The sequence below is a fragment of the Procambarus clarkii genome, chromosome 82 (assembly GCF_040958095.1).
Source record: "Procambarus clarkii isolate CNS0578487 chromosome 82, FALCON_Pclarkii_2.0, whole genome shotgun sequence".
NCBI lineage: Eukaryota > Metazoa > Arthropoda > Malacostraca > Decapoda > Cambaridae > Procambarus > Procambarus clarkii.
The window spans coordinates 1,627,818-1,655,317 of record NC_091231.1 but is presented as its reverse complement, the minus strand read 5'-3'; the positions used below and the strand labels follow the sequence as shown (position 1 = coordinate 1,655,317).

The following is a 27,500-nucleotide window of genomic DNA, read 5'->3' as shown; positions in this document are numbered from 1 at the left end:
GGAGAACGACCGACACTGGGATGTATGCATTAATGACGCGTCTAACACGTCACATCCAAATGAAACTCGTGCATTGTTTACAATCATATTGACCACCTGCTCTCCTTCATCTCCAACAGAGTTATGGGAGAAATATAAATCACACATAATGAAGATATTGTCCATCAAATACGCAAAGAAAACTCAAATATGAACATGGATTTCACAACAGAAATATACAACGAAGTGTTGATAATGACTGAAGATTTGTTCTTAGAAATCTTGAACAAAGTCCTCAATCAATTGGAAATGCCATCACCGAATCTATCTGCTGCTGCTTCGTTTGATGTAGAATTGCGTCGTGAACAAAGTTACAACACAGGTTATCTGATGTCGTATGTGCAATCAAATATTCCTAGTCTAACGCTTGAGCGAAGAGGCATTTACAATCAAATACAGTAGTTCAAACTGTCAATAACGGGCTTGGACAAATCTTCTTAGATGCGCCAGGAAGAACTGGTAAATCCTTCCTAATTAGAGTGATTCTGGCAGCATTTCGATACCAAAATGGCATAGTCTTAGCTCTTGCATCATCCGGAATAGCTGCAACATTGCTACCAGGTGGAAGAACTGCTACCTCGGCTTTGAAATTGCCACTGAACATGCAATTCATTGAAACTCTTACGTGCAACATTTCCAAAGCATCCAGCACACGAACTTAACAATATTATTCAGTCTAACATTCAAAGCGAGTCAGGCACATACAAGTCCGTCGACACTGTTGAGGAAGCAGGTGAAGAGGTTAATTATCAAACAGAATTTTTAATTCACTCGATCTGCCAAGGATACCATCACACATACGACAATTGGAAATCGGCGTGCCAATTATCATGTTGCGAAATATCATCCCGCCAAAACTTTGCAATGCCACGCGGCTCACAGTAAAAAAATTAATCAGCGATGTCGTAGAAGCAACAATCTTGACAGGACCTTTCAAGGTGAAGATGTCCTCATTCCTCACATTACTATGATTCCAACAGATATGCCATTTCAGTTTAAGAGATTGTAATTTCCAATTTGATTGGCATTTGCAATCACCATCAACAAAGCTCAGGGCCAATCTATAGAATTATGCAGTTTATATCTAGACACGGATTGTTTCTCCCATGGACAATTATATTTTGCGTGTTCTAGAGTCGGTAAACCATACAATCTCTATATCTCCACAGACAATGAAACAACAAAAAATATTGTATACCCACAAGCTGGGTATAAATATTGTTCAAAATCGCTAATCTCTGAAAGTTCTTCACCGATTGCTTTGAAATTTTCACACAATGTACCATTCGCATCTGAGCGGGTTTATATATACATACGATATTGATGTCACGTCTGTGACAAAAAAAAAGCATGTTTTTTTCTGAAAAACTGTGTTTTACATGTGTTTTACATGTGAGGGAAATCTTCGAAACCTCTTTACCGATTGCTTTGAAATTTTGACACAACGTTGCATTCGAGTAGGCATGTCTTTTCACATATCTTCCATTTACATGCCTCGCCTGTGACAGGAAAAAAACATGCTTTGTTTGAAAATTACCGCCATCTGTTCAACGTAAGAGCAATACACGCTGTAATCTCCGAAAGTTCTTCACTGATTGCTTTGAAATTTTGACACAACGTTGCATTCGAATAGGCGCGCCTTTATATTTGCCTACTATATAGATATCACACCTGTGACAGGTAAAAACATACGTTTTTGAAAACAGCGCAGTCTGTTGCACAAAATAGCAACATGCACACTATTCTAAATATGTCACTAATAATGCAGGTGATGAGTCACAAAAACGTGGCTGAACAATGTTGACCAGACCACTCACTAGAAATTAAAGAGACGACGACGTTTCGATCCATCCTGGACCATTATCAAGTCAATTGTGATGAGACGAGGGAGGAAAGGGCATTAAGTAGGCAAGAGAGAGAGAGAGAGAGAAAGAGGTGTGGAGATAGGAATCTTGGAGGAAGATAAGAGCAAGACAAAAGGTACGGAAGGTGTAATAAAGGATGTAATAATAGGAAAAAAAAGGGATCATAAGAGAAAACAAGAGAAAGAAATCAAAGATAAAAGGAAGGGTAGGCTTATATTAGGTCCTAACATAGTAATATAGTCTTAGGACTATATTCAATTAATTTAAACAAGGCATAGGCCCTGGCACTTTCAGCCAATGAGGAAGTCTTAAACTCCAAGAGATGGGATCTTCTCAGGAAAGCTGGGTATCTGGCCTATATGCCTCAGCCAAGAGCCATGAGAAAACATGTGACTGGATACAGTAATTTGAACCAGTAATAAATTGCCATCGCCATATCCGTGGGTGAACCGGGGCATGTAGGGAAGGAAAGGAGAAGAGATGGAAGAGGAAAGGGAGATGAAGGAATGATAAAGAAGGGACAGAGAGAGGAGGGCCTACCATGTTTCGCCATTGTATTCTGCAGGAGCAGCAAATAATATACACTAAATACAATAAATACTTGTACTACATTGCTAGGAAAAAATAAAACTCATTGTTACTAAGAAAAGTAAAATATGTAAAGTACCTTCATATGTTAAATCTAGTAATCAGACAACGGATCTTAAAAACGTCAGTAGCTTCATACCTTTACATCTTTATATTCATACACAGACCAAAACTAAAGAACTCACTATGTAGAGCTTCCATGGTGCTGCTTTGGTGTTGTGTGACTTGAGACTTTCTGTAATTTGTCTCTGCATGTTTCAATGCTACTTTCAGTTTCTTCTCCACTTCAATTATTGAGGTGCATTCTTCCTCCGCTAGCAAGATATATGCAGAGGCACACTCTGGATTCAGATCTAAGGCAGAACGTGCAGATTTAATGCGTACCTCCGGGTTTCTTTCCCGCCACGCAGTTTGCATAACTGTTAAAAAGTTCAAAGGAAATTAAGAAAATGCACAAAATATGATGGGTTAATACTAAGAATAAATTGCTCCCACATACAAAGGCTACTTGCAGAATATCACATATGCAGAAAACAGCCTAGATAGGTAGGAATAGATAGGAATAGATAGTATGTGGTTAGGACAAGGCTTGCATCTCAAAGTCTAATGAATGAGAGAAGTGTTATTCATTAGAGAGAGAATGAGTGTGTCTCATTCATTAGACGTTGAGGTGCAAGTCTCATCCTAACCACATACTCAGACCTTGACAAAGCACTCGGGAGAGTGGAAAAGACTTGGTGTAATTTCTTTACATAAGTTTCACAAATACACAAGTGTGGGTTTTTATCCTATGTTATTAAGTCTGTGAGAAGACATTACCATTCTTAATAAACATGATGTCGATGATAAAACCTCTATTAATCTATTCCTACCTACCTACCTAGCTAGGTAGAGATTAACAGATCTATTAACCTATCAATAGATCTATCAAGGTATAGATTGTACCATATCTATATGGTACAATAATTCATGAACACCCATCAATTTCCTTATTTATCCCTCAGTTCAATATACTGTACTGTATATACTTATTTATTTTTATAAATTTTTCCTTTTACTTAAAATAATGGAAAATTTCAACTCACTCTCATATTCAGGCTTGCCAGCATCTGCTTCACAGGTGAAAAAAGTCTGGTGGTCCTGTGCAGACAAGTTCATGTCATAATAAGTCAATGGTTCTTTTTTCGTCGACCACGTTAAACGTTGGTACTCTGACCCACGAAATAAATTAAGAGGATTACGCCAGACTTTACACTCTGAAAAATAATGCCTTAATTCAGAAAATGCTATACCTGTAAACAACATTTTAGACACTCAACTCTTTGAGAGGTAGAAATGTATACTTCTTGGTGGCTACTTTTTCAATCTTCTCACTCAAAATTTAATCAAATTTATTGCAATTCAAACAAGACTTAAATTAACACACTAAAATTACAAAACAAAATACCAGCATTACAAAAGCATTATAAAAACAATACCAGCATTAATGAATATTTTGTGCACAAACATCTAAATCTAAACATCAATATACTGTGTTGCAATGTTGCCAGTTAACACAAGTAATGTTTCCTCCAAACTGACTCTACTGCCACATTAAATAATACAATCAAAGTACAGTAGTGTACCTGGTACGCTCTGCTGGTTATTATTATTGTTGTTGTTATTGGAGTTGGCGGCAGTACTCTCTGGCGTGGTGCTCTCCCCACCACCAATCCACGGACTGAGATGATTAAGGGAAACTTGCTCAATGAAGGATGTGCCATATTTTCTGAAGTACCACCATTCAAATATCTGAAAGGAGAATGCAGCGTCTGTAAATGACAGAACCGATTGTACTCAAAATTTGAGCCTTTATATAATATTTTAAATCTACAGAGCAACAATAAAATATATATTTCGCAAAATAAATAATTTCATGATTTCAAGTGGAAAATAATTTCCACTTGAAATAAATGATCTGCCTCAACTTCAAATTAATATTACTATGTAACTTGCAAACCAATTATAAAAGTTTTGGTCAATTTATAAAGTAACTGGTCTATGGACACTTAACAATGTTATCGATACTGTTAGACAAAAAAACTGTGATAAATGTAATGAAATGCCAGTTTCTGGATGAACCCCAGAGGCTTTCTGAAGATATCTTACTGATCAAGTGCCATATTACTTGAGTGTCATCAGTCGCAGAGTCTTTTGTAAGCGTACCGGGGACCATGAGCCAGAACCTGGCCCCCCTCAGAGAAGCGAAGGGAGCAACAGCCATGAACACTTTACATTTAAAGTATGTCATCTTGCCATCGACAGGGAAAGGGCCCAGAAAGATAGGTGAATCAAAACAGACCACTGTCTGGTTGAAACAAGCAAAACTTCATCCAAGACAAATAAGCAAAACTTTGTTTAACTAACCCCAGCTCATTAGTTTCTCCCCCCCCCCCCCACTCCCTGCAGGAAAAGGGGAAGCCGACCTAGGTAAGTCAGGCTGCCACCATCTAGTTCTTTGAATGATGAAAACTGCTGACCAGAGGGAGGGTGTCAGAGGGTCTGCGGGGCTCACCCAGAAACTGGTGTTTCATTACATTCAACGCTGATTTTCTGTTGGGAGCCCTGTCGGCTCCTTGAAGCTAACTACCCACAGACAAGGAAAACAGGGAAGAACCCAGGAGGCGGCAGTTCCACAGAGCGCAACCCAACAAAGACAGCCGGTCGCTACAGAAGCCCCAAAGCAACACAAAGCTTTGGTTGAAGAGCAATAAATATACAAAATATTTATAGTTTCACTGCGTGGAGGCACTCTGCAAGACTGCATCTGGCACTTGTCAACGCCTGTTGATCAACTTTGCTGACTCTTCCTGTTTTATCCCCAGATGTTTCATTAATTGTTTTATCACTTTTTTCTTTATTTACATCCACAGATAGCTATTACTGTATATCCATATTTACATCAAACATGTAAAACCCAGACAATAATTACTTAAAATCATCATATGACAATGACCGCATTCCCCCAAACAATATTCGTGGCAATAACAACATTCATACCATGAAATGATAATAGGGTTTTTGTCATGAATGAAGGTAAACTCCATTATATTCACATAGCCCTATTATATACATATTTGTAACATTTAACTGCGTACCCAAGGAATCATCAATAGACAATAATCGCACCCTAACCTTGTGGTTACCTTGTGTTGATTTCGAGCCTTAGTGTCCCCACGGGTCCGGATCCCTATAACCAAAGCAGGGTAGCCGCAGGGCATCCGGGTTGGAAACCAACCTAGTGCATTGCTGCAACCTAAACCTAGCATGCAATGCAGATGCTGCCTGTAACCTAACAGTAATTCATCAGAATAGTACTGGAGAACAAGCAGAGAACACGACTCGCAAGACTCCGGGTCAAAGGTGTCATTGACCTAACAGGCAGCATGAAGGAGGCAAAAAGAGGCGACTATCACCTTGAGACAAGTGCACACAGCAACCTTCGAACCCACACAAGGTGGGCTGGAACTCTGAAGACGCATCCGTAGGTCCACCGAGCCCCAACAGGGGTTTCCAGGGCCCGCAGGCTGACTGCTACGAGAAGCCGGGCAAGGCGTTGCTAACCAGTTTAAGGCCCAAAACTAACAAGGGAGAGATCAAAACACTGAAACCCCTGAGATGTGTGCAATTATGGAGGCCTAGCAGAGGCCCACCAAAATATTATAAGTAGAACTATAGCCACACCAGGCAGACCCCCACCAGGCAAGACAAAAACAAAAGAAAAACCCTTGCAAAAGTGTAACGTCCCCAGAGGAAACAGGAACCGGTTGCCACGTAAGTAGGCAGACTGCACAACACCTTCACGCCCCAACCAGCATGATACCACTCCCTACCCAAGGCCATACAAGGGCCACAAAACCCCAGTTGGCCCCTAGGGCGGGGTAAATGCCGAGCAGCAAAAACCCCTACAGAAATGGTTTACCGAACACACCAGGGAAGGGAACCCTAACACGCAAGGACAGTGCTCGCATGGTGCCTAGGGAATGATGCCCCTAAGCACATGCAGCCCCAGTACTGATGAGGACACCTACCTGGCCAACACACACACACAACATCGCAGAGGTTACAATGAAGGCAAAACACTGCCTTGGAAAGACGAGGAGTCACAATAACGTGGCTGAAATATGTTGACCAAACCACACACTAGAAAGTGAAAGGACGACAGACCATTGTCAATCCGTGCTGGACCATTCTCAAGTCGATTGTCAATCAACTTGAGAATGGTCCAGGACGGGCCGAAACGTCGTCATCCTCTCACCTTTAGTGTGTGGTTTGGTCAACACTGCCTTGAAATTCGAGGCCAGAAAAGACGTCCGCCTGTAACAAGCAGTGCAAGATGTAATGAGCAGTGCAAGGGTTAACCTGGAGCATACCTGGAGAGGGTTCTGCGAGTTCTTTTACTCCCCAAGACCAGCCCGAGGTCAGGCTTGTCTTGTGATAACTTGGTCCAACAGGCTGTTGCTTGGAGTGGCCTGCAGGCTCCACATATCCACTACAGCCTGGTTGGTACCTGCTTGATGGGGTTCTGGGAGTTCTTCTGCTCCCCATGACACTTCTTGGTCTGGCACTTCTTGCAAGAACTTATCTAAGTGCCTCTTGAATACATCCACCTAAGTTCCAGTAATATTTCTAATGCTTGCTGCGAGGGTGTTGAACAGCTGTGGACCTCTGATGTTCAGACAGTGTTCTCTGATTGTGCCTATGGCACCTCTACTCTTCATTGGTTCTATTCTGTATTTCCTTTTGTCTTTTGCTCCAGTATGTTGTTATTCTACTGTGCAAATTGGGGACCTGGCCTTCAAGTATCTTCCATGTATATATTGTATGATACCTTTCTCATCTCCTTTCTAAACAGTACATTTTGAGAGCTTTGAGATGGTCCCAATAATTTAGATGTTTTATCGTTTCTATGTATGTCGTATATGTTTTCTGTATTCCCTCTCATTCAGAAATCTCTCCCGCTCTGAAAGGGGAAGGGTACTTAGTACTGAGCAATACTCATGGCAAAACACACCAGTGATTTAAATAGCATTAGCATTGCTGTGGGACCTCTGAATTTGAACGTTCTCATAATCCATCCCATAATTTTCCTGGCTGCAGCTATATTTGCTCGATGATGTTCACTAAATATCAGGACATCAAGACATCATAATTCCCAGATCTTTTACATATTGATTTCCTTCTATGAGTAAGTCTGATTGTGTCTTGTACCCTTTGTTTTGTTTAACACTTTCGCTCACCAGGCGCACGACCTCCCCACTACCCCAGGTGGGCTTGGGCGTTTCACGGGAGCGTGAGGGAGAGCGTGGTAAATTCTGAAAAGTGTATACTTTTTCAACTTTGTCAGCTCAATTCTCGTCTTAAGATTTTCAATTTGGTATCAATGTGTTAGCAATAGAATTCTCTACAAGACTAAATGCATATATACTCTAAAAGCCCGGCTTACCATCCGCAACTAACAGAGGAAGTGAGAGAAAGTTACCTGGGAGTGCACAAGAGGGATAAAATGTTAACACTTTTCAGTTTTGTCAACTCAATTCTCGTGCTAGGTCTTTCATTTTGGTATGAATGTGTTCGCAATAGAATTCCCAATAGAAGTATATGCATATAATGTCAAAAACAGCAGCAATCTCCACCCGCCGATGTGATGAAAACAGGCCGCGGTAACCAGAAAGAGAGCGCTGCGCCACCCCAAGCGCCTCTCATTAGAGGGCGCGGTAATTCTGAAAAGTGTATACTTTTTTCAACTTTGTGATCTCAATTCTCGTCCTAGGTTTTTCAATTTGGTATCAATGTGTTCGCAATAGAATTCTCTACAGGACTAAATGAATATAAATCCCAAAAGCCCGGTGAGAAAGTGAGTTTTTCTTACCCGGGAGCGGGCAAAAGCTCTCTCTTCACTTTGGACATCTCAATTCCCGTCCTAGGTCTTTCATTTTGGTATCATTGAGTTCGCAATAGAATTCTCTACAGGAGTATATGCAAATATAAAGTCCAAATGCCTGGCGTTACCCACAGCAAACAGAGAAAGTGACAGCGTTACCCCCGTGAGTGCTAATAAAGAGCAATAAAATGGGTATTCTGTTTTCAACTTTGTTACCTCAATTCTGGTCCTAGATCTTTCATTTTGGTATCAATGTATTTGCAATGAAATTCCCTACAGGTGTATATGTATATAATATCCAAAACCGCAACAAAATCTTCCCGAAAACGCCGCTACTGTTGCCGCTCGGAGGACTCAATGCCGAGTCCTCGCCGGACTTGCCCCCGTTTTACGGAGGACTCAATGCTGAGTCGTCGCCGAGCGAAAGTGATAATTATTAACACTTTCGCTCGGTGATGACTCAGCATCCTCGTTTCCATCAAGTTCCTCATTTCCATCTTACCTAAGTACAGTGGCACCTCGATTAACGAGCAGCTCTATCTACGAGCATTTCGAGTAACGAGCGAGCCACTCGCAGCAAATTTATCTCTATTGACGATCTTTACCTCTATTAACAAGCAAAACTACATGGTGCTTCCTCGCGTCTCGCGGGTTCTCGCAAATTCTCGGACGCCTCCAATGCCAGTGTTATTGTATCGCGCATGACAAGCATCCCTCTTCATTTATTTGCACTTTTCTTTGGTTTTTGTGGTTTTGTGACTACAATTTGTAGCGCATGATGTCGCCAAAGAAGCTGCTTGCTAAAGATAGTGTTGTCAAGAGGAAGACACAATTATTGTGGATTTAAAGAAGGAAATTATAGCAAAGCATGAGCGTGGTGTCTGTGTGACTGGTCTCACAAGGGAGTATTGGCAGGTCCTCATCAACAATTTGCACCATTAGTAAGGGGATGAGGAGGTAAGGGAGGATGCTGCCTCTTCCAGTGAGATCAGGGAAGTGTTGGAAATGTTTGAAAAGGTGACTGCATTCTTGGGAAAGCATCACCCTGATAAAGCAGTGACAACCCGGTGTGTGAACATATTTAATGACAATTTGCTGTCTCCTTTTAGGGACATCCCAAAACAAAGACAAAAGCAATTGTCAATAGATACGTTCTTTGCAAAAGTAGAGAAAAGAAGAGCCAGTGATAGTGAACCACAACCTGGTCGCAGTGGGGTGAAATTCCCAAGAAGAGAGAGCCCGCCTGACTCGGAGGTGGATTCTCCTTCCATACCATAACTCCTCTCCTCCTTCCCACCTCCCCATCGTCTCCCTCAAGCCAGCAACGACTCCTCATAAGGTAAACGTGAAAACAGTACAACAAAACATTTATAATTACATGTGCAGTATTATATTTACACTATAAAATGTCATACAAGTATGGATGTTTTTGGGAGTGGAACGGATTAAATTTATTTCCTTTATTTTAAATGGGGAAATTTGTTTCTTAAGACGAGTTTTCCACATATCGAGCTCGGTGCCAGAACTGATTAAACTCGTTAATCAAGGTGCCACTGTACAGTACCTGGAACTTGTCACCGTTAAACATCATGTTATTCTCGGTTGTCCAATCAAAGACTTTATTAATACATATCTGCTAGCAGTTTTTCAGGGTCTTCTACAGAGGAAATTTTCGTGCTGATTTTTGTATCGTCTGCAAAGGATGACACGAAGCTGTGACTAGTATTTTTGTCTATATCCTAGATAAGAATGAGAAACAACAGTAATGCAAACAAATAACTCCTCAACTGTACATCACATCTTGGGAAGTTTAAAGATTTTATGCAACACATGAGTTTCATACAACTTCCTTAGGCCTCCAGTAAATAGACACTATCAAGAAAAAATTATTTGCGGACACTCCTCCCTGGTGCCTCAGTACTAACACAGCAACCATGAGTGGTGCATGCAGCAGCAGTTCACACCACTAGTGTTTCCCTCAACCTTTCTGGTGACTTATTTTTTTTCTGGGATATCAAGAATCCCCTGCTCCCTGCACCTCTGTGAGGGGGAACGAGGTTTTGGCCTCCGTTCCCCAAAAGACTTTTGATGGTTCACAAGGTCCAGGCATGACTTGGTAAGTGTGGAGCTCAGCGGGTGGCTGGTAACAGAGAGCACTGCGGAGCCCTCCCAGAAACACAGCATATATCAAACTTTTAAACACACTACCAAATAACCTGCAATTAGTCATGTTGACAAAGAGCAAATACTCACCAAAATAAGTCCGGATATGAGCGAGGAGGTTCCTGTGAGTGCAACATAGAATTTGGGGGTGAGAGTCGACAGGAACACAGTGGCTGGGAAAGAAAAAAAAAGGACGCAGGTTATGAACGGTGTCCTCCACTGATTGTCATAAAAAAATTAATGTTAAGTGGAAATAACACTGTTCTGTGTAACAGCATTGTATGCATTTTAAGCTTACTATATTTAAATTTTTAAGTAAATTCAATTAATTTCAAAATTTGCCAAAATACAGTATTAAATTATCATACATTCTCTAGTTCTTACCTAATAAATTATTAAATAATTTAAGACAAATCTGCGCTGCCCTTAAAAACAGCCTTCAATTATACATGAAAACAAATACACTGAAATGCAGAGAGAGGAGGGAACGAATAGTACAGTACATGGAAAACTAATATCAAAATACCTTTAAAGAGTCCACACTAAGGTCACCTACTGAGACCACTCAACTATTACTGTTCCAGTACTATACTGCTACAGATCTGATCTGAACAGGTGAGCTTAGGGAAGAAAATACAAAATCTGAAAGGCTGAGGAAAGGAAAAACACAAAAGTAAGGATGAGCAGGTGGGGGTTAGACTGATTGGGTGTGTGGGGGTTGTATATGGATCAATGTGTGGAGTGGGTGAGTGGGGTTAGATACATATGGATGTGGGGGCTGGGTGTGAATGAATGTGTTGACTGGGTATGTGTGTATTTTGGGAGTTTGTTCTTTAGATTGTATTTGCTACTTTAACATTGCAATCTATAGTTCAATAAAGTTTAAAAATGAACTAGAATAAATGGAAGGTAAGCTGATAGGTAAGACATGTGAAGACAGATGGTGTTTGTGTGGGCAGTGTAGTGTGTACCTGAGACGAGGGTGAAGCATGACAGGAAAACCCCAAGGAGCCCCAGCAGCAGGCACAGAACCACGTAGATCATCACTGTAACCATCTGAGAGGCATGTGGCACATTCTCGCTGGTCCCTCCCTTCTTGCCCCACCACCACCACCCTCCGTTTTTTGAGTCCCTCCAACCAACCATGCCTCCGTCCTCACACCACATGCGAACTGTCCACCCACTTTCTGCCTCTTCTTCCTCTCCCTCATGTCCAACTTTGTACCGTCGCAGGACTGGAGGGGGCATACTTCTTTGGCGCATAATACGGGCTGGATGCATCCCCATGGCTAAAATGCTTGTTCTGGGTAATATACTGTAACTCTTTTTGTTCAATTGTCATTTTACAAGACACATACAGGAGATACAATCCATAAATTTTCTGCCATCAAATAAGCTGGGAGTATGAAAGCCTGAACAAAAATAAGATTCACTGACCATAAAATATGCATTATCTTGTGCAGATTATTTTTATCTACATTGTAGATAACAATACCCTGGCACTACGATATAGGATGTTCAATTAGCCAAGCCATTTAAGGGGCTAAGACGATCAAAAATTCACCTTTAATATTTATTGCCACTTAAAAATGCTGTACATACATCTGTTTGAAATTCCTATCATGTTTAAATGGTAGAGTCTTGAAGTCTGGGGCCCTCTTATGTTCATAATTATCTCTTAGGTAATTACAGTACAGTAATAGAATTTACATTACAACACTGCTATTTAGTACACTTTAGTACATACACCACCAATACCAGCCAATGATCCTACTCTCAAAAGAATGTGTGTGTGCACAGTTTTAACCAGTCCTACCAATATTCACACCATGTGGATTTTTATCTACAGTATTTCTTCTGCATGCATTTAAGGGGAATACAATTCAAGGATTTTTAAGCAGTCACAATAATCAGGTACAGTATTCAGTGTTCTCTCTCTCTGCACATTCTCCATTCATGGTGAACATTAATGTGACTGGTGATATATGATGGTGATAAATGAGTATGATGGAGATACTCATTTATCACTAGTGCTAGTGCCATTAGCACTAACCACCAACACCAGTACTAACCACCAACACCAGCCACTAACACTAACCACCAACACCAGCCACCAGCACTAACCACCAACACCACCACTAACACTAACCACCAACACTAGCCACTAGCACTAACCACCAACACCAGCACTAACCACCAACACCAGCCACTAACACTAACCACCAACACCAGCCACTAACCACCAACACCAGGCACTAACACTAACCACCAACACCAGGCACCACCACTAACCACCAACACCAGGCACTAACACTAACCACCAACACCAGGCACTAACACTAACCACCAACACCAGCACTAACCACCAACACCAGGCACCAGCACTAACCACCAACACCAGGCACTAACACTAACTACCAACACCAGCACTAACCACCAACACCAGCCACTAACCACCAACACCAGCCACTAACACTAACCACCAACACCACCACTAACCACCAACACCAGCACTAACCACCAACACCAGCCACCAGCACTAACCACCAACACCAGCCACCAGCACTAACCACCAACACCAGCCACTAACACTAACCACCAACACCAGGCACTAACACTAACCACCAGCACTAACCACCAACACCAGGCACCAGCACTAACCACCAACACCAGCCACCAGCACTAACCACCAACACCAGCCACTAACACTAACCACCAACACCAGCACTAACCAACACCAGCACTAACCACCAACACCAGCACTAACCACCAACACCAGGCACTAACACTAACCACCAACACCAGCACTAACCAACACCAGCACTAACCACCAACACCAGCACTAACCACCAACACCAGGCACTAACACTAACCACCAACACCACCACTAACCACCAACACCAGGCACTAACACTAACCACCAACACCAGCACTAACCACCAACACCAGCACTAACCACCAACACCAGGCACTAACACTAACCACCAACACCAGCACTAACACTAACCACCAACACCAGCACTAACCACCAACACCAGCACTAACCACCAACACCAGCACTAACCACCAACACCAGGCACTAACACTAACCACCAACACCAGCACTAACCACCAACACCAGCACTAACCACCAACACCAGCCACTAACACTAACCACCAACACCAGCCACTAACCACCTACACCAGCACTAACCACCAACACCAGCACTAACCACCAACACCAGCACTAACCACCAACACCAGCACTAACCACCAACACCAGCACTAACCACCAACACCAGCACTAACCAACACCAGCACTAACCACCAACACCAGCACTAACCACCAACACCAGCACTAACCACCAACACCAGCACTAACACTAACCACCAACACCAGCACTAACCACCAACACCAGCACTAACCACCAACACCAGCACTAACCACCAACACCAGCACTAACCACCAACACCAGGCACTAACACTAACCACCAACACCAGCACTAACCACCAACACCAGCCACTAACACTAACTACCAACACCAGCCACTAACCACCTACACCAGCACTAACCACCAACACCAGCACTAACCACCAACACCAGCACTAACCACCAACACCAGCACTAACCACCAACACCAGCACTAACCAACACCAGCACTAACCACCAACACCAGCCACTAACACTAACCACCAACACCAGCCACTAACCACCAACACCAGCACTAACCACCAACACCAGCACTAACCATCAACACCAGCACTAACCACCAACACCAGCACTAACCACCAACACCAGCACTAACCACCAACACCAGCACTAACCACCAACACCAGCACTAACCACCAACACCAGCACTAACCACCAACACCAGCACTAACCAACACCAGCACTAACCACCAACACCAGGCACTAACACTAACCACCAACACCAGCCACTAGCACACAACCCAAGACGGAGTTGGCGGAGTTGGTTGTGTGAACGCGGTTGAGAAGGTGAGGCAAGATTGGTGTAGAGAGGTGGAGGCCAGATGGTTGAGGAGGGTAGGTGTGGCCGCAGCTGGCCTACCATCCCGTCACAAGGTGGCAGGGTGCTGAAGCAACAAGTGTGTAGGGCAGCAAGCTGTACTTGATATGTTGGGGGGGGGGGGAAGAGTGGTGCACGCGCAACCCTCCCCGCCCCCTACCTTGTGCCACACTGCTCCACTACCACCTCTCCCACTCGCCCCACCACAACCACACTCCAACTATTCACCAACGCCACATATTAAGTCATCAGTTAGCCATAACAATCACACCTCATACACTTGTTTAGGGACATGTGGTGTTGACACCAAACACATACAGGTGGACATCAACATGCAGCCTGCCTCATTGCGCGGGCACCATATGCCTCACAACCTCATCTTTATCCAACCCAGCGGGTTTTCTTCCTATTGGGGAGTGTTGTACATGCTGCTATGGCGGTGTGTCCACTCACAGGATGAGTGACGCTGACCAATACTGCCACTATGGCGGTGTGTCCACTCACAGGATGAGTGACGCTGACCAATACTGCCACTATGGCGGTGTGTCCACTCACAGGATGAGTGACGCTGACCAATACTGCCACTATGGCGGTGTGTCCACTCACAGGATGAGTGACGCTGACCAATACTGCTACTATGGCGGTGTGTCCACTCACAGGATGAGTGGAGCTGCCCAATACTGTCACTATGGCGGTGTGTCCACTCACAGGATGAGTGGCGCTGACCAATAAACTCACCCCTCGGGGCAAAATTTTAAAATGTTAAAAATTTATCCCGCCCTGCTAATGCTTCACAATTTTGTATGTAACCTGCTTACTGCCGGAGTTTAGTGAAAGTGAAGCGCAACATTTTGGAAGTCTTCGTACTAATGGGCATTGCTTCGATAGGTTAAGTGGGTTGCCAAATTCGTTCCTTCTGGCGCATAATAAAGAAAGAAATTGAATCTGACCACATTTGCCTTAACCTTCAAAACATTTTGACAATTAACAAACTCAATAAAATGTCATAAGAAATGTACATGTTTTCTGGATGAATCTGGAAGTACGTAGAAATACTGTGAAGTAAATAAGTGGTGATGGGAGAGGTGTTATCAGTAGACACTGGTGGTGGGCCTCATCACTACTCTGGGTAATCCCTCACACCCCCCCCCCCCTTCACACTACCTCACCCCCTCAGTGCACACAGTTCGCCCCCCCCCCCTTCACACTACCTCACCCCCTCAGTGCACACAGTTCGCCCCCCCCCCCCCCCCCCTTCCGAGTCCTAATGGCCCGGGTTCGATTCCCGGCCGAGGCAGAAACAAATGGGCACTTTAATTCGCCTGATAACCTAGCATTAAATAGGTACCTGGGAGGTGGGCAGCTGCTACGGACTGCTTTCTGGTGTGTGTAATTACCTAATTACCTAAGTGTGGTTACAGGATGAGAGCTACGCTATACTACGTGTACTCACCTAGTTGTGCTTGCGGGGATTGATTGAGCTTTGGTTCTTTGGCTCCGCCTCTCACCTGTCAATCAACTGGTGTACAGATTCTGGAGCCTATTGGGCTCCATGAAAGCTACATTTGAAACTATGAATGTAGTCAGCCTCCACCACATCACTGCTTAATGCATTCCACTTGTTAACTACTCTGACACTGACAAAATTCTTTCTAATGTCCCTGTGGGTAATTTGGGTACTAAGTTTCCACCTGTCCCCGCCCCCCCCCCCTTGTTCGTATTTCACCCGTGCTAAATAATTTGTTTTTGTCCACCCTGTCAATTCCCCGAGAATTTTGTAGGTGGTTATGTCTCCCCCTTACTCTTCTGTCTTCCAGGGACGTGAGGTTTAGCTCCCTTTGCCTTTCCTCGTAGCTCATACCTCTCAGTTCTGGGACTAGTTTGGTGGCATACCTCTGAATCTTTTCTAACTTTGGCCTGTAGCTCGGTGCCTCTTGCCTGTCACACTTTATGTATATTGGGATTACATTGACCGTCTTCCATATTTCTGTTAAGTCTTCGGTCTCCAGTTACCTACTATACACCATGGAGAGTGGCAAGCAAACTACTTCTGCACAATCTTTCAGTACCCATGGTGAGATTCCGTCCAGACCAAGATTCTGGGTCTACCTTGTAGACCCAGCTCTACAAGGTAGAGCTAGGAGTAATTACTTCGTAGCAGTAGATTACGTAGGATATAGATTACTTCCAACCTAACTTCCCTTATATCCGACTCATTCAGGGTGAATATCTAATCAAGCATTGCTGGTTCGTCTTCTCTCATTCTTATCAGTCCCTGGAGGTGTTGGCTTTGAAAGTTTCTTGTTGCCACGTCCAGTAGCTTAGCTCTCCATGTGACTGGTCCTCCACGTGGTTCTCTGTTCTCCCAATCTATCTTCCCATGGGTGAAGTCTCTCACGATTAACAGACTGGATCCGTTCCTGCTAGCGACAGAAGCTGCACTCTCTATATTATATTATTGGTAGCCATGTTGTTTCTATCATATTCATGTCTGGGTCTTTTGTCATTTAGTGGTTATATATGTTACTACTTTAAGTTTTTGTTCTCCAATTGCTATGGTACCTGTTATGTAGTCACTGAAACCTTCACAGCCCTGGATACCCATCTCTTCAAAACTCCAGCCTTTTCTTATCAGCAGAGATACTCCACCTCTTCATTCTCTTTTCTAACTACATAGTATTCCTGCGGAAACCCTGCACTTGTTATGGTTTTCGTTAGCTTTGTTTCTGTGAGTGCTATTATGTCTGGGTTTTCTTCTTGTGGTTATTCTTCAAGTTCATTTGATAATTAATTTTTTGTAATCCCATCTATGCTTGTGTGAATTGTCTTGAAGCTCACTTTCTCCTGTCTATTATTGTTTCCTCTTCTTGGTGGTCTTTCTGCTGATGGAGGAAGTCATTCCATAGGTGTGGAGATTTGTGAGTTGGTTAACAGGGTCTCAGGATTCTGGGATGAGGGGCGGGGTGTCAAGGGAATGGAGGGGGCGGGGGGGACAGGGAGGATATGGGATGAGTGGGAAAGGGGGGGGGGACAGGGAGGGAATGGGGAGAAGGGGAAGGGATGACAGGGAAGGTACAGGATAAGGGGGAAGGCAGGACAGAGAGGGTATGTGGGAGTTGAATGAGCATTTTAATGCGGACATGGAGGGTTCGGGGTAATTGTCATAATGACAATAGAAGATTTGACATGAGTGAAGTGCTGCATATCAAGAAATCTAGACCAGCTAGTACACAGTTACACTCTACCCACTTCAAGACCCCGGGCCAATGCAGGAGCTGGACCGAATGACTGCAACAGGAACGGAAGCAAGCAGAAGAACAAAGTGCAACATGTCACACTCTTAATTTACTACCCCATTAATACCCCCATTAATTTAATACCCCATACAATGTCATTCTTCCATGTCACCTACCACCTTACCATTAGAGGATATAACCAGGTGCTAACACACTAGAATTTACGGGCTCACCATAGCCCGCGCTACATGGACATTTCGTTCTGAGTTATCTTGAGATGATTTCGGGGCTTTAGTGTCCCCCGAGGCCCGGTCCTCGACCAGGCCTCCACCCCCAGGAAGCAGCCCGTGACAGCTGACTAACACCCAGGTACCTATTTTACTGCTAGGTAACAGGGGCATAGGGTGAAAGAAACTCTGCCCATTGTTTTTTGCTGGCGCCCGGGATCGAACCCAGGATCACAAATCCAGTGTGCTGTCCGCTCGGCCGACTGGCCCCTACAGTAGCTAAATCTAAAACAACAACAGTAGAATTTGACTTTGAGAATGTGATGCGAGACCTTATGAAACGCATCACAAGGCGTCAGACCCAAATAATAAGTAAAAATGAACTTTGGAGTTAATTTATATTCTTCCTGCTTCAGTGAAGAAAAACGTAAGGAATATCGACAAGATTCCTGCCAGAATCATAAATCTAAAACTTAGTCGTTTTCAATGAAATAGATGTGTGTGTGTGTGTGTGTGTGTGTGTGTGTGTGTGTGTGTGTGTGTGTGTGTGTGTGTGTGTGTGTGTGTGTGTGCTCACCTATTTGCGCTTGTGGGGGTTGAGCTTTGGCTCTTTGGTCCCGCCTCTCAACTGTCAATCAACTGGTGTACAGATTCCTGAGCCTACTGGGCTCTATCATATCTACATTTAAAACTGTGTATGGAGTCAGCCTCCACCACATCACTGCCTAATGCATTCCATCCGTTAACTACTCTGACACTGAAAAAGTTCCTTCTAACGTCTCTGTGGCTCATGTGGGTACTCAGTTTCCACCTGTCACCCCTTGTTCGCGTCCCACCAGTGTTGAATAGTTCATCCTTGTTTACCCGGTCGATTCCCCTGAGGATTTTGTAGGTTGTGATCATGTCTCCCCTTACTCTTCTTTCTTCCAGTGTCGTAAGGTGCATTTCCCGCAGCCTTTCCTCGTAACTCATGCCTCTTAGTTCTGGGACTAGTCTAGTGGCATACCTTTGGACTTTTTCCAGCTTCGTCTTGTACTTGACAAGGTACGGGCTCCATGCTGGGGCCGCATACTCCAGGATTGGTCTTACATATGTGGTGTACAAGATTCTGAATGATTCCTTACACAGGTTCCTGAACGCTGTTCTGATGTTAGCCAGCCTCGCATATGCCGCAGACGTTATTCTTTTTATGTGGGCTTCAGGAGACAGGTTTGGTGTGATATCAACTCCTAGATCTTTCTCTCTGTTCGTTTCATTAAGTACTTCATCTCCTATTCTGTATCCTGTGTCTGGCCTCCTATTTCCACTGCCTAGTTTCATTACTTTGCATTTACTCGGGTTGAACTTCAACAGCCATTTGTTGGACCATTCACTCAGTCTAGGTCATCTTGTGTGTGTGTGTGTGTGTGTGTACTCACCTAGTTGTGTTTGCGGGGGTTGAGCTCTGGCTATTTGGTCCCGCCTCTCAACCGTCAATCAACAGGTATACAGATTCCTGAGCCTATTGGGCTCTATCATATCTACACTTGAAACTGTGGATGGAGTCAGCCTCCACCACATTACCTCCTAATGCATTCCATTTGTCAACCACTCTGACACTAAAAAAGTTCTTTCTAATATCTCTGTGGCTCATTTGGGCGCTCAGTTTCCACCTGTGTCCCCTAAGGCGTGTTCCCCTTGTGTTAAATAGCCTGTCTTTATCTACCCTATCAATTCCCTTGAGAATCTTGAATGTGGTGATCATGTCCCCCCTAACTCTTCTGTCTTCCAGCGAAGTGAGGTTTAATTCCCGTAGTCTCTCCTCATAGCTCATACCTCTCAGCTCGGGTACTAGTCTGGTGGCAAACCTTTGAACCTTTTCCAGTTTAGTCTTATCCTTGACTAGATATGGACTCCATGCTGGGGCTGCATACGCCAGGATTGGCCTGACATATGTGGTATACAAAGTTCTGAATGATTCTTTACACAAGTTTCTGAATGCCGTTCGTATGTTGGCCAGCCTGGCACATGCCGCTGATGTTATCCTCTTGATATGGGCTGCAGGAGACAGGTCTGGCGTGATATCAACTCCCAAGTCTTTTTCTTTCTCTGACTCCTGAAGAATTTCCTCTCCCAGATGATACCTTGTATTTGGCCTCCTGCTCCCTACACCTATCTTCATTACATTACATTTGGTTGGGTTAAACTCTAACAACCATTTGTTCGACCATTCCTTCAGTTTGTCTAGGTCTTCTTGAAGCCTCAAACAGTCCTCTTCTGTCTTAATCCTTCTCATAATTTTGGCATCGTCCGCAAACATTGAGAGAAATGAATCTATACCCTCCGGGAGATCATTTACATATATCAGAAACAGGATAGGACCGAGTACAGAGCCCTGTAGGACTCCACTGGTGACTTCACGCCAATCGGAGGTCTCACCCCTCACCGTACAACCCGTTCTCGCAAATTTAATAAGCCAATATTGACTTATTAGTTGCGTGCATAGGAGACATACTAAACATAATAGTTTCCCTTGAAAAGCTTCATAGAAAACACCGACCGTACCTAACCTACTTAGTATGTTAAAATAAGCATCTTATTGCTTCGTAATTACAATTGTTACTTAACCTATTATAGGTATAGGTTAGGTAATAATTGTAATTACGAAGCAATAAGATGCTTATCTTAACATACTAAGAAGGTTAGGTAAGGTCGGTGTTTTCTATGAAGCTTTTCAAGGGAAACTATTATGTTAAGTATGTCACCTATGCACATATTTAATAAGTCAATATTGACTTATTAAATTTGCGAGAACGGGTTGCACCGTAACTGCTTCCTATTGCTTAGGTACTCCCTTATCCACTGGAGCACCTTACCAGCTACACCTGCCTGTCTCTCCAGCTTATGTACCAGCTTCTTATGCGGTACTGTGTCAAAGGCTTTCCGACAATCCAAGAAAATGCAGTCCGCCCAGCCCTCTCTTTCTTGCATAATCTGTGTCACCTGGTCGTAGAATTCTATTAAGCCAGTCAGGCAAGATTTACCCTCCCTGAACCCATGTTGGCGATTTGTCACGAAGTCCCTTCTCTCCAGATGTGCTACCAGGTTTTTTCTCACGATCTTCTCCATCACCTTGCATGGTATACAAGTCAAGGACACTGGCCTGTAGTTCAGTGCCTCTTGCCTGTCGCCCTTTTTGTATATTGGGACCACATTTGCCGTCTTCCATATTTCTGGTAGGTCTCCCGTCTCCAGTGACCTACTATACACTATGGAGAGTGGCAAGCAAAGTGCCTCTGCACACTCTTTCAGTACCCATGGCGAGATCCCGTCTGGACCAACAGCCTTTCTAACATCCAGATCCAGCGGGTGTCTCTTGACCTCCTCTCTCGTAATTTCGAAGTCTTCCAAGGCCGCCTGGTTTACTTCCCTTTCTCCTAGCACAGTGACCTCACCTTGTTCTGTTGTGAAGACCTCCTGGAACCTCTTGTTGAGTTCTTCACACACCTCTTTGTCATTCTCTGTATACCTGTCCTCGCCTGTTCTAAGTTTCACTACCTGTTCTTTCACTGTTGTTTTCCTTCTGATGTGACTGTGGAGTAGCTTTGGTTCGGTCTTGGCTTTGTTTGCTATATCATTTTCATAACTTTTCTCTGCTTCTCTTCTCACCCTGACATACTCATTCCTGGTTCTCTGGTATCTCTCTCTGCTTTCTGGTGTTCTGTTATTCCGGAAGTTCCTCCACGCCCTTTTGTTCAGTTTCTTTGCTTCCATACATGCCCTATTATACCATGGATTCTTCTTTTGCTTCTCGGATTTTTCCTTTTGGGCCGGGATGTATCTGCTTACTGCCTCCTGACACTTTTGGGTGACATAGTCCATCATATCTTGTACAGACTTAGGTCTGTGTCCCAAGGTATTTCCCTTAGGAAGCTTCTCATCTCCTCATAATTTCCCTTTCGGTATGCCAGCCTTTTGTTTCCTAGTTCTTTTTCGGGGGAGATAATTCCTAGCTCTACCAGGTACTCAAAGTTCAATACACTGTGATCACTCATTCCTAAGGGTACTTCCATCTTGACTTCCCTTATATCCCACTCATTTAGGGTAAATATCAGATCCAGCATTGCTGTTTCATCTTCTCCTCTCATTCTTGTTGGATCCTTGATGTGCTGGCTTAGAAAGTTTCTTGTTGCCACGTCCAGCAGCTTAGCTCTCCATGTTTCTGGTCCTCCATGCGGGTCTCTGTTCTCCCGCAGAGAGAGAGAGAGAGAGAGAGAGAGAGAGAGAGAGAGAGAGAGAGAGAGAGAGAGAGAGAGAGAGAGAGAGAGAGAGAGAGAGAGAGAGAGAGAGAGAGAGAGAGAGAGAGAGAGAGAGAGAGAGAGAGAGAGAGAGAGAGAGAGAGAGAGAGAGAGAGAGAGAGAGAGAGAGAGAGAGAGAGAGAGAGAGAGAGAGAAGAGAGAGAGAGAGAGAGAGAGAGAGAGAGAGAGAGAGAGAGAGAGAGAGAGAGAGAGAGAGAGAGAGAGAGAGAGAGAGAGAGAGAGAGAGAGAGAGAGAGAGAGAGAGAGAGAGAGAGAGAGAGAGAGAGAGAGAGAGAGAGAGAGAGAGAGAGAGAGAGAGAGAGAGAGAGAGAGAGAGAGAGAGAGAGAGAGAGAGAGAGAGAGAGAGAGAGAGAGAGAGAGAGAGAGAGAGAGAGAGAGAGAGAGAGAGAGAGAGAGAGAGAGAGAGAGAGAGAGAGAGAGAGAGAGAGAGAGAGAGAGAGAGAGAGAGAGAGAGAGAGAGAGAGAGAGAGAGAGAGAGAGAGAGAGAGAGAGAGAGAGAGAGAGAGAGAGAGAGAGAGAGAGAGAGAGAGAGAGAGAGAGAGAGAGAGAGAGAGAGAGAGAGAGAGAGAGAGAGAGAGAGAGAGAGAGAGAGAGAGAGAGAGAGAGAGAGAGAGAGAGAGTGAGAGAGTGAGTGAGTGAGTGAGTGAGTGAGTGAGTGTGTGTGTGTGTATGTGTGTGTGTGTGTGTACTCACCTAATTGTACTCACCTAATTGTGCTTGCGGGGGTTGAGCTCTGGCTCTTTGGTCCCGCCTCTCAACCGTCAATCAACTGGTGTACAGATTCCTGAGCCTATTGGGCTCTATCATATCTACATTTGAAACTGTGAATGGAGTCAGCCTCCACCACATCACTTCCTAATGCATTCCATTTGCTAACTACTCTGACACTGAAAAAGTTCTTTCTAACGTCTCTGTGGCTCATTTGGGTACTCAGCTTCCACCTGTGTCCCCTTGTTCGCGTCCCACCAGTGTTGAAAAGTTCGTCCTTGTTTACCCGGTCGATTCCCCTGAGGATTTTGTAGGTTGTGATCATGTCCCCCCTTACTCTTCTGTCTTCCAGTGTCGTGAGGTGCATTTCCCGCAGCCTTTCCTCATAACTCATGCCTCTTAGTTCTGGGACTAGTCTAGTAGCATACCTTTGGACTTTTTCCAGCTTCGTCTTGTGCTTGACAAGGTACGGGCTCCATGCTGGGGCCGCATACTCCAGGATTGGTCTTACATATGTGGTGTACAAGATTCTGAATGATTCCTTACACAGGTTCCTGAACGCCGTTCTGATGTTAGCCAGCCTCGCATATGCCGCAGACGTTATTCTCTTTATGTGGGCTTCAGGAGACAGGTTTGGTGTGATATCAACTCCTAGATCTTTCTCTCTGTCTGTTTCATTAAGTACTTCATCACCTATTCTGTATCCTGTGCCTGGCCTCCTGTTTCCACTGCCTAGTTTCATTACTTTGCATTTACTCGGGTTGAACTTCAACAGCCATTTGTTGGACCATTCACTCAGTCTATCCAGGTCATCTTGTAGCCTCCTACTATCATCCTCTGTTTCAATCCTCCTCATAATTTTTGCATCGTCGGCAAACATTGAGAGGAACGAATCTATACCCTCTGGGAGATCATTTACATATACCAGAAACAGTATAGGTCCAAGGACTGACCCCTGCGGGACTCCACTTGTGACGTCTCGCCAATCTGAGACCTCACCCCTCACACAGACTCGTTGTCTCCTGTTGCTTAGGTATTCCTCTATCCACCGGAGTACCTTCCCTCTCACTCCAGCCTGCATCTCCAACTTTCGCACTAGCCTCTTGTGTGGCACTGTATCAAAGGCTTTCTGACAATCCAAAAATATGCAGTCTGCCCACCCTTCTCTTTCTTGCCTTATTTTTGTTGCCTGGTCGTAGAATTCAAGTAACCCTGTGAGGCAGGACCTGCCATCCCTGAACCCATGTTGATGCTGTGTTACAAAGTTCCTTCGCTCCAGATGCTCCACTAGTTTTTTTCGCACAATCTTCTCCATCAGCTTGCATGGTATGCAGGTTAGGGACACTGGCCTGTAGTTCAGTGCCTCCTGTCTATCCCCTTTCTTGTATATCGGGACTACGTTAGCTGCTTTCCAAGTATCTGGCAGTTCCCCTGTTGCCAGTGATTTGTTATACACTATGGAGAGTGGTAGGCTCAGTTCTCTTGCTCCTTCCTTTAGAACCCAAGGGGAGATTCCATCTGGGCCTATAGCCTTCGTCACGTCCAACTCTAGTAAACACTTCCTTACTTCCCCACTGGTAATCTCAAACTCTTCCAGTGGTTCCTGGTTAGCTATTCCCTCACTTACCTCTGGAATTTCTCCTTGTTCTAAGGTGAAGACCTCCTGGAATTTCTTATTCAATTCCTCACACACTTCCTTGTCATTTGTAGTGAATCCTTCCGCCCCTATCCTTAATCTCATAACCTGTTCCTTTACTGTTGTTTTTCTCCTAATGTGGCTATGCAACAATTTAGGCTGAGTCTTTGCCTTGCTTGCGATGTCATTTTCGTATTGTCTTTCTGCCTCTCTTCTCATCCTGACATATTCATTCCTGGCATTCTGGTATCTTTCTCTGCTCTCCAGTGTCCTGTTATTCCTATAGTTTCTCCATGCCCTTTTACTTTGCTGCTTAGCTAGCCTACATCTTTGATTAAACCATGGGTTTCTCATCTTCATTTCTCTGTTTTCCTTTTGGACTGGGACAAACTTGTTTGCTGCGTCCTTGCACTTCTGCGTGATGTAATCCATCATATCTTGGGCCGTCTTTCCCCTGAGCTCTGTTTCCCATGCTATATCTGTTAGGAATTTTCTTATCCCCTCATAGTTTCCCTTTCGGTATGCTAACCTTTTGGTTTCGGTATCCCTCCTCGAGTTCAATAACCCTTCTTCAATCAAGTACTCAAACACCAGTACACTGTGGTCGCTCATTCCTACTGGGTCCTCAAAACCGATTTCTCTTATGTCGGAGTCGTTCAGAGTGAAGACTAGGTCGAGTCTCGCTGGTTCGTCATTGCCTCTCATCCTTGTGGGTTCTCCGACATGCTGCGTTAAAAAGTTGCTTGTCACCACCTCCAATAGTTTGGCTCTCCACGTATCCTCGCCTCCATGCGGTTCCTTGTTCTCCCAGTCAATCTTTCCGTGATTGAAGTCGCCCATGATGAGCAGGTGGGATCTATTTCTACAGGCAGCAGAGGCTGCCCTCTCAATTATAGTGTTAACTGCCTTGTTGTTGTTTTCATACTCTTGACTGGGTCTCCTGTCATTTGGTGGAGGGTTGTATATTACTGCTACTACTATTCTTGGTCCTCCCATTGTTATGGTGCCTGCTATGTAGTCTCTGAACTCCTCACAGCCCGGGATGGCCATCTCCTTAAAACTCCATTCCCTTCTCATGAGTAGGGCCACTCCGCCTCCTCCTCTACCTTCCCTCTCTTTCCTTATTACTGTATACTCCTGGGGAAACACGGCATTCGTTATGATTCCAGAGAGTTTTGTTTCAGTGAGTCCGATTACATCTGGGTTAACTTCTTGTGCTCTTTCCCTTAGTTCACTTGTCTTGCTTGTGATCCCATCTATGTTCGAGTACATCACCCTGAAACTGACTCTCTTCTGCTTCTTTTCTGGGGGGGACCTTTGGGATCTGGGGTGAGTGGGAGCTGGGGGGACCTGGCACGGGGGGATTGGTGGAGGAGGGAGGGCTTGGGGTGGTGGGGGAGAGGGGGAGGGTACAGGGGGTGGATAAGAGGGGGAGGGTACAGGGGGTGGATAAGAGGGGGAGGGTACAGGGGGTGGATAAGAGGGGGAGGGTACAGGGGGTGGGTAAGAGAGGGAGGGTTGGGGAAGCATGGGGGGAGGAGAGGCTGTGGGGGATAGGGGAGATGGGGGGGCTTGGGGGGAGAGAAAAGGGTGGAGGGCTTGGGGGGCGTGGGGGAAAAGGGAGGGCTGAGGTGGGTGAGGAAGAGGGGAGGGTTTAGGGGAGTGGGGGAGAGGGGAAGACTTAGGTGGGGTGGGGGAGAGTGGGGGGCTTAGGGGGGAGGGGGAGAAGGGAGGGCATGGGGGTGGGAGAGACGGGAAGGCATGTGGGAGAAGGGAGGGCATGGGGGATGGGGGAGAAGGGAGGTCCTGGGGAGGGGGGTGAGGGGGAGAAGGGGGGTGAGTGGGGGGAGGGGGGTGGGTGGGGGGAGGGTGCCCTAGGTGGGTACTTAGTGGGGGGCTGACAGGGGATGGGGCAGGTTGGGTGTCTGTTGGGTAGAATTTGGGGGTGGTGCCCCAATCCCTGTGGCTGTTGCACTGTTTGAGGAGGGTTCTCCACTTCCCTCTGGGATTGTAGGGTTCTGGGTTGTGGTACTCTGATTTCCTTCTCTCTTCCTGCGCTCCTTCCTCGCGTCTGCTGTCCGTATTCTCTCTTCCCTTGTCATATCCCTCTGCAGGAATATTTTCTTGAACTTCTCTACACCTTTTAGACAACACTTCCTTGTGTTGTGTGTGTGTGTAAAACCGACATACCTTAGCATGCACCTTAGCATATGCAGTACTTTAAGCGCTAGACCACAATGAGTGTTACCAAAGGATGGGAAGTCGTCAGACCCGTCCCCGCTGGAAGGTCTATTAGTATCAAAGATATAGGCGTGAACAAAGGTGGGGAACAAGAGCTGGAAATCGGTAACTATTTTCTTTTCTTAATACGTCGGAAATGTGACTATTTTAAATTTTAGGGGAAATTGAACTGTTAATAGCGAAACTACACTTATGAACGTATAGAGCCGGGTCCACGAACATCTGACAACGGGAACTAATTAACAAACTCCTCGTGCAACTATTCTCTGAACATGGACTATCTTCTGACTTTACTCTTAAACGGGTATAGAATATATATTTGTTTTATATAAGTTTTATAACAAACGCCTAATGAACATATTCTCTGAAAACGGACTCGATATAATTTTACGAAAAAGCGGCACAAACTATTTGACCTAAATCCATGTGACATAACAGGAACATTTCAGGGACAGACCCCCACCCACCCACCACAGGCTTAGCGGAAACTGGGGCCCAAACCGCCAGTTTCAGCTACGCCTTCAGCCCCACTAGGCCCCGACCTCCCAGTGAGGGGAGGGAGCCAGGA

At 44.7% G+C, this 27,500-nt stretch overlaps 1 protein-coding gene across 1 annotated transcript in view; it reads right to left on the bottom strand.

Moving 5' to 3' along the window:
* The window catches only part of LOC123764252 (protein ST7 homolog), a 135,780-nt gene that overhangs the window by 97,255 nt on the left and 11,025 nt on the right, over window positions 1-27,500 (bottom strand). Inside the window, exons 2-5 of the mRNA XM_045751790.2 lie at window positions 10,669-10,751; window positions 4,118-4,283; window positions 3,578-3,748; window positions 2,678-2,911 (exon numbers count right to left, since the gene is read on the bottom strand). Of these exons, the coding sequence (XP_045607746.2) occupies window positions 2,678-2,911; window positions 3,578-3,748; window positions 4,118-4,283; window positions 10,669-10,751 (654 nt within the window). The remainder of the gene's footprint in view (window positions 1-2,677; window positions 2,912-3,577; window positions 3,749-4,117; window positions 4,284-10,668; window positions 10,752-27,500) is intronic.